The sequence below is a fragment of the Typopeltis vanoorti genome, chromosome 20, assembly GCF_054136105.1.
Source record: "Typopeltis vanoorti isolate ZY-2024b chromosome 20, IOZ_Tvanoo_1.0, whole genome shotgun sequence".
Lineage (NCBI taxonomy): Eukaryota > Metazoa > Arthropoda > Arachnida > Uropygi > Thelyphonidae > Typopeltis > Typopeltis vanoorti.
In genome coordinates, this window is record NC_143568.1 from 37,515,091 (window position 1) to 37,528,331 (window position 13,241).

The 13,241-nt window shown below is 32.7% G+C and overlaps 1 protein-coding gene across 2 annotated transcripts in view; it reads right to left on the bottom strand.

The window, feature by feature from the left end:
• The window catches only part of scaf6 (SR-related CTD associated factor 6), a 251,811-nt gene that overhangs the window by 194,374 nt on the left and 44,196 nt on the right, over positions 1-13,241 (bottom strand). For both annotated transcript variants that reach the window (XM_090409796.1, XM_090409797.1), the window contains one exon: positions 12,972-13,109. In XM_090409796.1, coding sequence (XP_090265922.1) covers positions 12,972-13,109 — 138 coding nt within the window. The remainder of the gene's footprint in view (positions 1-12,971; positions 13,110-13,241) is intronic.

Consider the following 13,241-nt stretch of genomic DNA (forward strand, 5'->3'; position numbering starts at 1 on the left):
GCAAGATATTCTGGAGGTTGTTGAAGAAGCTCAGAAATGGAGGAAAAAGTGCTGTAAAAGGAGTTAGAGATAATAATAAAGGTGATATGAAAACTGGAGAAAAAGATATCCTTGAAGTATGGAGTAATTACTTTGAAAAATTGCTAAATGAAACTAGCAGTGATGACAGCACAGTGATAAAAAAAACACTGACCAGGCATGCAATCATGAATACATATCCATACCTGAAGTAGAAAAAGCCATCAAAAGTCTGAAATGTGGAAAGCCAGTTGGAGTAGATGATATTCGACAAGAAATGCTCAAGTACGGAGGTATAAAAGTTTTACAGCAGCTGCATACTTAAGAGGGGTTGGAACAGAAGGAAGAATTCCAGATGATTGGAGCAGAGCTCTCATAGTACCCTTATATAAAAACGGAAATAAAACTGAATGTGAGAATTACAGAGGTATTTCTCTACTGAGTGTTCCTGGTAAGATATATGCAAGTATACTTGAAATGGTTGAGAAGGATTGTGGAAGACGAGCTTGGTGAAGAACAAGCTGGATTCAGGCCAAAGAGAAGCTGTCAGGATCAGATTTTCACTTTACTACAAATAGTTGAGAAGTCATGGGAATATAACAAAGACCTGTATTTAAGTTTTGTAGATCTGGAAAAAGCATATGACAAGGTGCCAAGAGAGAGAAGCTATTCAAAATGCTACAGTTGTATGGTGTGACTGGATTATTGTATCAAGCAATATTTAGTCTTTATTTGAGTTGTAAGTCAGCGGTTAAAATGGAAGGAAGTATTCCATATAAATTTATTCTGCTGACTTCCTACCATACCAGCTTTGTTGATCCTGTTGTCTATTTCCATATTTAATTTACCATCTTCAATAAAAATCGTGCCTAAGTAGCTGAAATGTTTTAATTGTACTCTAGTTTCTCCATTCACAATGCAGCTGATGTTTTCAATGCCTCTGCTTATTTTCACTGTCTTGTTATTGCTGACCTTCATGCAATATCTATTACAACAGCTATTCAATTTAGTCGGTGAATCTAAGGAAGATGGTTTTATGGTAAATCTGGTGTCAGACAAGGATGTATATTATCCCCTCTGTTATTCATTATCTATATGGATCGCATTATGAAGGAAAGTGGTATTAAACTTGATATCAAAATTGGAGATGTTAATCTCAGTTCTTTGCTTTATACGGATGATGTTTTACTTCTAAATAAATCTGCTGGAAGTCTGCAAGATTCACTGACTAAATTGAATAGCTGTTGTAATAGATATCACATGAAGGTCAGCAGTAACAAGACAAAGACAATGAAAATAGGCAGAGGCATTGAAAACATCAACTGCATTGTGAATGGAGAAACTAGAGTACAAGTAAAACATTTCAGCTACTTAGGCATGATTTTTAGTGAAGATGGTAAATTAAACATGGAAATAGACAACAGGATCAACAAAGCTGGTATGGTAGGAAGTCAACTGAATAAATCTGAATAAATTTATATGGAATAAGAGAGAAATTAATCAAAACACTAAATTAGCTGTATACAAGACAGTGTTCAAACCAATTTAACTTATGGATCTGAGAACTGGATCAGAAGTAAAATACACTTGACCAAAGACTAGAGACTGCAGATATATTAGAGTCCTGAGAAAGATTAGAGGCGTGAACAGATGGCATCAATGGCAATATCATATTAAAAAGAGGATATTAGAAAAGAACTTGACATTGTCAGCATCCAGGAATGCGTTAGCAGAGCTAATCTCAGGTGGTATGATCACTTGAACAGAATGGGCAAGGAAAGATTAGTGTTCTCTACCAGGTTGGCAGGAAAACGACCCAGAGGAAGACCAAGATATAGGTGGGTTGATATGATACAAAGTGCCATAGATGATATAAATATAAGATCTGACAATGATGGATCCTTACAGGTAACAGATTGATTTGGCAAAAAATTGTAGATAGAAAGTTAGTAATGGTGTAAATTTTTCATGTAGTACTATCATATCCTATACACCCCTTGAGGGTAAATGTCAGGAATTTGATGATATATTCAATGATTTAATGAACTGAATGAATGAGTAGAAAACAGAAAGCAAGATCACAATTCTAACCAACTAAACTGATCATGATCAATCACTTGAAATTATGCTTTCTTAGATTTAATGACTTTTCCTTCAAGCTAGGACTAGTACCCAAGAGAAGGTGTTGTGTGTTTTGAATCCATTCAATTTCGCAGTACAATAAATATTTTCTATCTATCAATTAAGAAGATAGGTTGGCAAATCTTTCCTCTGACATAACAATGAAAATTTTCAAATAACAATTTATCACTTGATAAATTTTGGGCAAAAATTTTCAATCTTTTAAGTGAAACAGCATTTAGAATCTTACTCCATTTTTCTTCAAATGCAGTTATGCAAAAATGGATTCTCAACAGTCACTGACTGGAATGGTACGAAACATGAAAATAGGTTGAATTTGGCACCTAAGTTAAGATTATCTTTAAAATAACATTATGTCAAACATTGATAAATTATCATTTGATGCAAGCTCATATTTCTCATTAAGATTTGTGCATTAACAAGTGAATATTTTTATAAACTGACATTTGTAGAACAATTATGTTACTTTATTATGAATAATAATTATGTATCATTGGGTTTTTTTTTTATAATACAATATTGTGCACATAACTATTGTCATAATTTCCTTCCTGATAAGGTGCTACTAACTATCCACTCAAGAATGCATGAGCAGAGCAAATCTAAGGTAGTATGATCATTTAAACAGAATGGGAGGAGAAAGGTTAGAAAAACAGATCTCTAATAGTTTTATTCCTAGATTTTTATTTTCAAATCCATACTTTAAATTAGTTCAAAGACTGTTTTGCATACTGAAAGTTAAGTGTTTTAATTATTTTCTCTCTTATTCTATATAAATGCATTCAACTGGCTACCCATCAAACCAGTATTGCTTAGTATATTTCTGTATTTAATTTGCAATATTCACAAAAAAGTGGATTTACATGCTTTATTTGTTCTATAAGTTCTACTTAAGACTGCAGTTGATGTTTTTTTATGTTTCTGCCAATTTTTATACTAAATTTGTTATAATAGTAATTCAATTTAGTTATAGCTCTGAATTTAGTAATATAACAACAGTTTATATAAAATGATGAGCTGAATTTAATATCTGAATTTTTAATGATTCATACAGATGATGAATAACAGTATATATTATGCATCCATGAATTACATGATCGTACATCATATCATTTTCCAATACCTCCTTCAAATTAACTGCTGACTTACAACTTAAGGTACATAATGTTCTGTATAATGTACTATTTACACCTTTAATTTGTAGTGTTTTGAACAACTTTTCTCTTGGTACTTTACATATGCCTTTTCCAAACCAAAAAACAGATCCTTGTTATAGTCCCTTGATCTCCTGACTGTTTTTAAAATAAAAATCTCCTCATGACAGTCTCTCTTTAGTCTGAACCCAGCCTGTTGAAATCCAAGTTCTCATCCACAATTTTTCTTACCCTTAAGTATGCCTGAATAAATCTTACCTGCAACACTCAAAGGGTGTTCCAGGTAAGATACCTGGAATTTTCACATCCAGTTTTCTCTTTTTACTGATGTGAGCTGCTTCAATTATATGGAATTTTATCTTCTAACTAGGTCATCTAAAATTGCAGTATAACCACTGTAAAACTTTTTATACTTCCATATTTAAGCATTTCTAATTGAGTAACATCTATTACACCTTATGTATTAATTAACATGTACTGCAATCTTTTGAATATTTTCTAGCATTGTTTGGTCAGTCACTGCTTATCTCATTTAGCAATTTTTTACAGTAATTACTCGAGACATCCAGAATATCTTTATCCAAAAATAATCACACCTGGAACAATGTTTGGAGAAATTCCTCTGTAATTGTCTGATTTCCCAATTTATAGATGGGAACTTGGTTCCAATCATCTGAGATTCAGCCTTCAGAACTATGTAATGTATTCATTAGCTGAGCATTTCTGTGAATATCCACTACTTTACTATTCCACAATTTAAATTTCTGATGGCTTTTTTTTACTTGATGTACTAATATGTACTGATTGCTTTTCTCTTGAATATTTTATATCATTGTTGTGTTACTACTTATTTAATAATTTTTCAGAGTAATTTCCACAGACATTCAGGACATCCACATACTCAATTCTTATGTCACCTTTATCAACTGATTTCTTTTACAGCTCCCTTTCTTCATTTCTAAGCATTTAGACTGTTTTGTTTAAGGATGTGTGCTAGCATGCCATAAACTTTCTGTATGATTTTTTTTCTCTATAGGACGGCCTCATTAATTGCTTAAGTTTCACCACAAAGTTTTTTCTATCTTTGCAGGTAAATTATTTACATGCCTAAAGGAATCAATGTTTTCTTCGGGTTTTGCCATATCTCTAAAATTTGGTTATTGTTTTCAAACTCCTTTCCTCCAATGATATTTGTATAGGAATTTTCAACTGACTTATTGAAGCTGCCTGACTAATTCTTTATAAAACTTTCATATGTATTTTTCTTTTCAATATGATATCTTTAACCAGCTCAAAGAAAACTAATTTTTTTTTTTAACATGGCTCCCACCCACAAAAAGCTTCTATAACCCTATAATAGATTTGCCATGGATGGTCTAATGATTTTTTCTATTTTTCTTGAATTTATATATATTTTTGTATTTTTTTTATTTATTTATTTACTAGGTCCAGAAATCCTGCTCTAGAGACCAAACTTTTTCAAGCCACTCCAGGCTTCCAATAAATGGTGCAATGGTGTCACACTGGGAGACGAAATTCATCTCACACCTAAAAACAATCACAAATATCCATGCTCATGGCAGGATTTGAACCCATAGCCTGTTGGAGAGTGGATGTGCTAATGACTTGGCCAACCAGGCCAGCAGTAATCACTTCCTAATTCCTAAATTGTGGTCACTTCCTAATTCGAATCCCTGTATACTCTTGTATCCTGAGTGATTTTTGAAGATATCACTATGAACAATAACACAGGTAATAACGCTTCACTTATTTCTTGCATGTTATCCCCATGTGAATTTATGCACATCGTTATGCTAATATGATATGAACAATGACTAGCATTTCTTTGGACAGAAATTCAAAAACTTCAAATTTTCTGAATCATTTGTATATAAATCCCAAATATATTTCTATATGTCCAGGATTCATTTCCTACTCTGCTTTTAGGTCTCCAACAAAAACCAGCTGTTTATTGATGTTGGTCCCTCCCCTATAATTATAAAATTTCTTTCTACTTCATTGCTAGAGCCTTCTGTGGAGTCATAGGCACAACTAATTCCCACTGTTTAATTTCTCATTTTGAAATTTGACATCATTCAACTTAAAACCACTTGCTATTCAAGAAGTCTATATGTATGTGTATGTATAATGTTAAATACTATAGCTACTCCTTTCCAGTGATCCTTATTGTCTGAATATAACATCTTATAATTATTCAGAAGTACTTCACCTACTTTTGGTTCATATCAGTAATATCAATTATGCCAACATGGTATTTCCATAAGTCTTCTGCTAGGAGCTTCCTCTCTTATTCATTGATATTTTTTATGTTGCTGTTACCTAATTTCAATGGAAGGTAGGCCAACTCACTATCTTTGAACTTCTTAGTGTTAGTTATACTAATAATGCTGATATAATGTTTCTCTAATCCTTTGCTGACTTCACCTCTTTTTCATTAATGCTTCTTAGACTGGCTGATAGTGCCCATCTTCAATTCTACAGAGGTTACATAGATCATTTCACAAAAGACCAGGCATTCTGGAAAATGAATAAACAAAATTCTTCTGAAGAATCAGTTGAAGGAACAAACAGACAAAGAAAAAAAAATCATCTCTCTCACACACACACACACACACACACGATAGGATTACATCACTACTATGCACAATAATTTCTCACTTTCTCTTTCTTCTCCCCATAATGATCAAAAACACACTCCTCAAAACAAGTAACAAATAGAATAAGTAAAATAAAGTGCTGGTATCTTTCTTCAGGAGAGTTTAAAACAACATGCAATGGTAACATGCTAATTTCTTTACTTTTTCAAACTCAGAAGTCTGACAATAACATTTGGATGATTCCTAAATACATAGCTTTCTGATGCTGCCTCACTGTCACTATAGAAACATGTAGGGAACACAAGAACTGCTATACTGAATTTCATTCAGCTACATATTGTCTCAATAATGCTTTGGTTGGGACTTTTCTGTAGTTTGCTATAGTGAGAGTCTAAGGCATCTGCTACTCATACCATATTACATACTAAAGGCCCTACTCCTACCTCTGTGAAAAATTTCAATCACCCAACTACTTAGCATCATGCATGTTATAGAAAATGTGATATTATAGTTCGCTGTAATTATTAAAGCCTATCTGACTATTATGCTAACATATATATTCCAATGAGACCACCTACAAAATCTATAAGCAGGTGCATGTTAAAAATCTGGAATCCCAAGAACTTGCCCAGGAAAATAATTACATCCCAAGGCACAGCAGATATTTATCACTGCAAGCATTTCACCTGGAGGCAAAATGTTAAGTGAACATTTCTGTATGTGTTTCTGAAGTTGCTATTTTTTCAGTGTTTAATCAAAATACTATTCCCTTATTATCCTAATGACTGGATAAAAAGTCTCTATAAAATTTAATTTTTATATTAAATTCGATCAAAATTATTAGCTGCTACTGGTGATATAAACAAACACAACATAGCCATTGCTCAATCATGTTTGCAAAAATGTAATTAACCTTACTTTTTTTACTTCCAAGTTTCATTTCAGTTTATTGTTAATGCTCATCATAATTCTAGTCCAGCTCATACCCTAGCTTTTTTTTAGTTTTAACATCAAATCTTAGCTCATTTGAAATGGATGCATTTGTTAGTTTATAATCTTAGGAATCACCTCTTTCTTCCTTTTAATAATAGCTTTCTCCTGCAGATCAGAAAGAAATTATATTATTGTTTTCATCCTTTAAACCAAATGAGAGCAAACAAAAGGTTGTACACAAAGTATCATCATGATTAAGACACTCTCAAAACAGAATGCTCCAGTGTCGCCCATAGCAAATATCACTTCCTTTTGGATATGTAAGTTACCATACATTACCAGAAAAGTCACAACTGGCCAGTTATATCTTTACTGAGGTATCATCAATGCAAGATAAAATTGTTAAGTCACTGAAAGCTAAATCAAAAGCAGAGATCATATTTCTATATACAAGTAGCAAAATGGTGCATTACTGATAAGTCACATGAATTTTTTTTTTTTTTTTTTGCTGGGATAGAAAGTAAATTATATTTGGAAAGAAATTATATTTTTGTTTTTATCTTTTACCAAAGCAGCATGGGCAAATGAAAATTTGCAAGGGAAGTAATATCTTCACATGATTCACAACAATATCAATACTGATTAATATTTCCCAATAATCTGACACTGAAGTCTGAAATACACACACTGTAAATTTGTAATGTATAAAGCTTGGGTGTTTTACATTCCATTTCAACTTTTTTTTTTAAATATTAAACCCATATACATGCAAAAGGTTGCACATGGCACCTGATGTGCTATGTTGTAGATGAGAGGTAAGAAGAAAGAAAGAATCTGATGAGGTGTTTCTTGGACAGGTTGTAGGTCTTTGGGGGAATACAGTGTAAGAGGCTGTTCCAAAGAACAGTCTTTGAAAAGAAGTTGATCCAATTAGTTTGGGGATGGATAGTAAATGGATGTTAAATGGCAGATGCTCCTTTTATTACAATTTTAGAAGAAATAACAGAATTCTTCTTTCTTCTATGAAGAGTGACTAGAGTGAATCTGACTATGAATACTACTCACATTATGAAGGAGAGTTGCATTAAACCTGACATCAAAATTCATCATCATCAAATTCCTGCCATGTACCCCCCTCAAGGGGGTGTACAGGATATGATAGTACTACATGAAAAATTTACATCATTACTAACTTCCTACTTACAATTTTCCTCCAAATCAGTCTGTTACTTGTCAAGACTCCAACATTATCAGATCTTATATTTCCGTCGTCTAAGGCACTTTGTACCGTATCAATCCACCTATATCTTGGTTTTCCTCTGGGCCGTTTTCCTGCCAACCTGGCAAAGAACACTTGTTTTGCTAATCTTTCCTCGCCCATTCTGTTTAAGTGACCATACCACTTGAGATTAGCTCTGCTAATGCATTCCTGGATGCTGACAATGTCAAATTCTTTCCTAATTTCCTCGTCTTTAATATGATACTGCCATTGATGCCATCTTTCACACATCTAATCTTTCTCAGGACTCTCATATCTGCAGTCTCTAGTCTTTGGTCAAGTGTTTTACTTCTCGCCCAGCTCTCAAATCCATAAGTTAAAACTGGTTTGAACGCTGTCTTGTATACAGCTAATTTAGTGTTCCAACTAATTTCTCTCTTATTCCATATGAATTTATTCAAATGACTTCTTACCATACCAGCTTTGTTGATTCTGTTGTCTATTTCCATATTTAACTTACCATCTTCACTAAAAATCGTGCCTAAATAGCTGAAATGTTTTACTTGTTCCACAGGTTCTCCATTCATAATGCAGTTGATATTTTCAATGATTTTGCCCATTTTCATTGTCTGTCTTTTTATTGCTGACCTTCTGGAGATGTTAATCTCAGCTTTTTATTTTACAATGAAGTTATGCTCTTAAATAAATCCAGTACAAGTCTGCAGGATTCCATAATAAAATTGAATAACTGCTGCAATAAAATGAAAAATCAATAATAAAAAAAAGACAAAGATTACAAAAACAGGCAAGAGCAATGAAATAAACCATATATTAAGCTGATCTGGTAGTGAGTTAAATGAATAAATTTAAACAGAATAAAAAAGAAATTAGTCAAACTCTAAACTAGATGTTTGCAAGACATTATTCAAACCAATGTAACTTGCGAGATTTTAGAGCTGGGTTAGAAATAAAATGCTTAAAAAATGTCTGTAGACCACAGATTTGAGATCTCTGAGAAAAAGTAGAGAAGTGAACAGATGGAATCAATAGCAGAATTCCATTAAAAATTAAAATATTAGGAAGGAACTTGACATTGTTATCATTTAGTGACATGAGCTAATCTAAGGTAGTACAGTCACTTAAACAGAAGGGGAGAAAAGGTTAACAAAGCCAGTATTTTTTGCCAGGATAGCAGGAAAAGACCCAGAGGAAGACCAAGATCTATCACACCACTAAGTGGAGTGATACAGTAAGAAGTGCTTTAGAAGATCAAAATATAAGATCTGACAACATAGGAATCCTGACAAAAAGCAAACTAATTTTGAGGAAAATTAGTGATAGCAAAATTAGTGATTCATGTGATACTATCATAATATCCTGAAAAATCCCTTAGGGTACATATTAGGATATATATACACACACTGCATAGTTCTGAATGGGAATTGCAGTTTTGATAGAGTGTGCACTGTGTTATGCAAAACAGACTTGACCAAAATGACATCATCAGAATGATACATGACTGGGTGAATTGCTCTTTACCTCTTTGGTGTATTCTACCTACCTTGCCATAATTTTCTCTCTGTTCTTAAAGTTAGGCATTCTCCATTAGGGGTTCTTCATCAGAAAAAATTATATTGGGATTCCCCACTCAAAAAAGACTAGTTAGCACTGCTCTAATGTGATTTGCTTGCTGCTAAAACAATATGTTGCTCATGCCCTATTAACAGCAATATATGAATATACCCAATAACAGAGAAACTTTTTTTTAATAAATGAGTCCTTACATAAAAAATTTGCTCTATACAAACTGGATGTAAAATTATTCAATCTAGACAAAAACTGGATTTGATCATTTTTATAAAATCAATTTTATTAAATCCATTATGCAGAAAAGAGCTGTATCTAATTTATTAAAAGGAGTGAAAGACAACTCTTTGTGTAAAGAGCATCATGCAGTGTGTATCTAAAAACATACTAATACTATCTGGTACACCGGTAAAGGTAAAGAACATCAAAAAAAAGTCAAGCAAATTTTATGAAATGCAATGTCACAGTCGGTAAAAGTCACTGTCTGTCCAACTAAGAAGCTTCCAGGTGGTGACTGTGCTCCATTCTTATAAAGATATTTATTTTTTTATTGATAATTCCACCAATGAAAGGTTGCATACTTGGAGCACACTAATACAGGTGTTGGTAGTAAAAAGATTAGTCTGGAAATTCTGCTCCAGAGAGAGAATGAAATCTCTAAATTTAAGACTCGCAATATCTGAGATACCAAGAGATTCGCAGTAGACATTAAGCACGGACTGACTTTTTCTTTTTCAGTTTGAACAATTTGATGTGTAGTTCATTGCAGTGTTTCATTTTTTGATGTCAAGGAAAATTACACTTTATATTTCTCAATAATGAGAGAAACAACTTGGCAATAGCTAAGTTGTTTCTTGGCAAAAGCAACTTGGCCTGGAATTTTTTTTTAATTTTATTATTCCAACTTCTGGTATGACAAGATATTCATAAAAAAGAAAATGTGGAGAGAATTTAGAAAGATGACGATCAGGAGCATATGTACAGGCTGGAAGAGGAACCAGTATGTGTTATGATAGGTTAAAGGACATCTTAGTAATGTATTTGGTTATGGAAAAATAACAGGAATGATTACAGAAGAATAACTCTGTTGAATGTAAATGACAGGAAGATAGCACCGAAGTAAAAGCGAATTACTGAACAACTGCTTTGTAAGTATATATCTCATCCAGATGGGATGAGATATACTTATAAAGTAAACTCTCACTACATGTAGCAAACTCAAAAGGACCACAGGAATAGTAGATAGTTTACTTCTTTTTTTTTTTTTAACATAGCTTTCTACAGAGGAGAGCTCTGTTCAGGACTTTTTTGGTAGCTTGTTATAGTGACGTTTTTTTTTTACAGTGAAAGTCAACTTTACAATACAAGGGAAGAAATAGATAAGATAATGCATGTAGAAAAGCTGAAAAAAAAAGTTAGAGATTTTATGTGAACACAGCAATAAGGGGGTGCTTAAGGGTCAAAGTATAACTGAGAGGAGACCTCTACATAGCCTTTAAAGGAATGCAGAGAACCAACCAGGGCTTCTGACCTAATGTCCAATCCTCACCTTCTCGTGGTGTAACCTGTTGGGTATCTACCTGGATATTGAACGAACGAGGATGGGCTGGCAATTTGGGATTCAGCCGACCAAATTGCATTTTTATTGGCTTAAACCAATATACAAAATGATGGTACAACATGACATAATTTCAGGCTGGCTGGGGCGTCACCCGGTTAAACAAGGCCCCCGTAGTTTTCGCCAGGAAACCAGGGCAAACAATGAAAAGTCAGCTACTGGAACAAATCTGAAAGCACACCCCCAACTCAACATCACCAGAGTTAAGGATAGGTACTATCAACATAAGAAGCCTGAATGACAAAGAAATGGAGCTAGCTGAGGAATTAGAAAAACAAGTAATAATGTGGCAAATGGACATGAATGAACCAAGCTTACTGTTAAAAGAATGAAGAAAATTGGATTTTGGAGTAAAAATTCAGAGGTTAATGGAGTATTGTTGATAACTCTAACATGGTTTCTGATCTGTAGCAGAAATTGTCATTACACGTGGATAGGCTTATGCGTTCGTCAGACATGTTGTAATAGATTTTACGGTATGATATAAACACAGATGGATAAGAAAATAACTATTTATTAACTTAAAAGCTAATATTTCACTGGTATTATATCCAGCATCTTCAGAGCACACAACACAAAGTTTGTTACAAATGCAAGACAACCACAATCTGGTGTAACAGTGGGGCTAGTATAAGTAATTGCAGCGTGCAACACGAGACTAAAGTCCTAATATGGTGCCATCTAGGTTAAAAAAAAAAAAAGTTAAAAGTTTTGAAATAGTAGTCCAAATGATAGTCTTAGAAAGTTTGAAAAAAATATAAAATAAAATAAAAAAATAAAAGTAATAAATATTAATTTGGTCTTAGGATAACTGTCTCCCAAATCTTTGGTAGATTTATACAGCCATACTTGTTAAGGTTTGGAGTATGTTTTGTAAAAGAAATTGTCATTGTAATGAGAATTTCTGATACAGAAAAGAATTCTCCATCACAGGCAACATGTCAAAGGGATAGTGGTGAGAAATTCCTAACCAAAATGTATTTTTACACACACACACACACACAAACACATGCATGTGCGCACACACGCACACAGGCAGTAGGTCTATGGAGCGTTATCTTGGATGTGATCCTCAGAAAATGAAAAAAAAAAAAAATATTAAACTAAACTAATAAATTACTATAATAAGATATCACTTTCATTTGTACAAAATACATGTTTCAATTAATAATGACTGTAATAAAAAATTTCACTAAATGAATGATTGTCACAAATTTGTACTGAATTTTTATGATTACTGCTCAGGCTCAAAAATATTTACTTTCTTTAACGTGCAAAATGTTCAGCTGAGTATTCCTGTTGATTTTATCAACAGGTGTTCCTAGCAGAAAAAAAAAAAAAATTGTGTAAATGAAATATTAGCAATATAAAACTATAAATGCCTGATTCTCAAACACACTGCTTATTTAAAAATTTTTATCAAGTCTCAGTGCATTAATTTATCTGAATATGTTATATTAAATGCACAAAATCAGTTTATTATATTTCTATTCATTATAAATTCCATGTTCAAAAAAAAAAAAAAAGATTTCACTAAAGAATTAAACCAATCACTTTTTTCATAAATTAAAAACTAGAGATTTCTTGCTGCTGCTAATTTTAAAAGTACAGCAATAATCTACCTGGAGAATTAGAATGTTTTCACATTATTAAAAAGTGGTTAGCAATAATATAAAAATTACCGAAATTGCATCTTTTGTGCAGCTGTCAATAATGGGCTGTAGAACTTTATCAAAATCATTTACATCAATATTACATTCACTGGCCATATTTTGTAACTTTTCATCTTGTGCTTTTCTAACAGCTTCATCAACTTGTACCTAAAATAAAATAAATGCATAACTGCACCATTCATCATTTAAAAAAAAGGAGGGAGGGGGGGTAAAAGCACCATTCATAATTTTTTTTTTTTTTTTTTTAAAGGGAGTGGTGGTAAAAACAGTAAACTACAT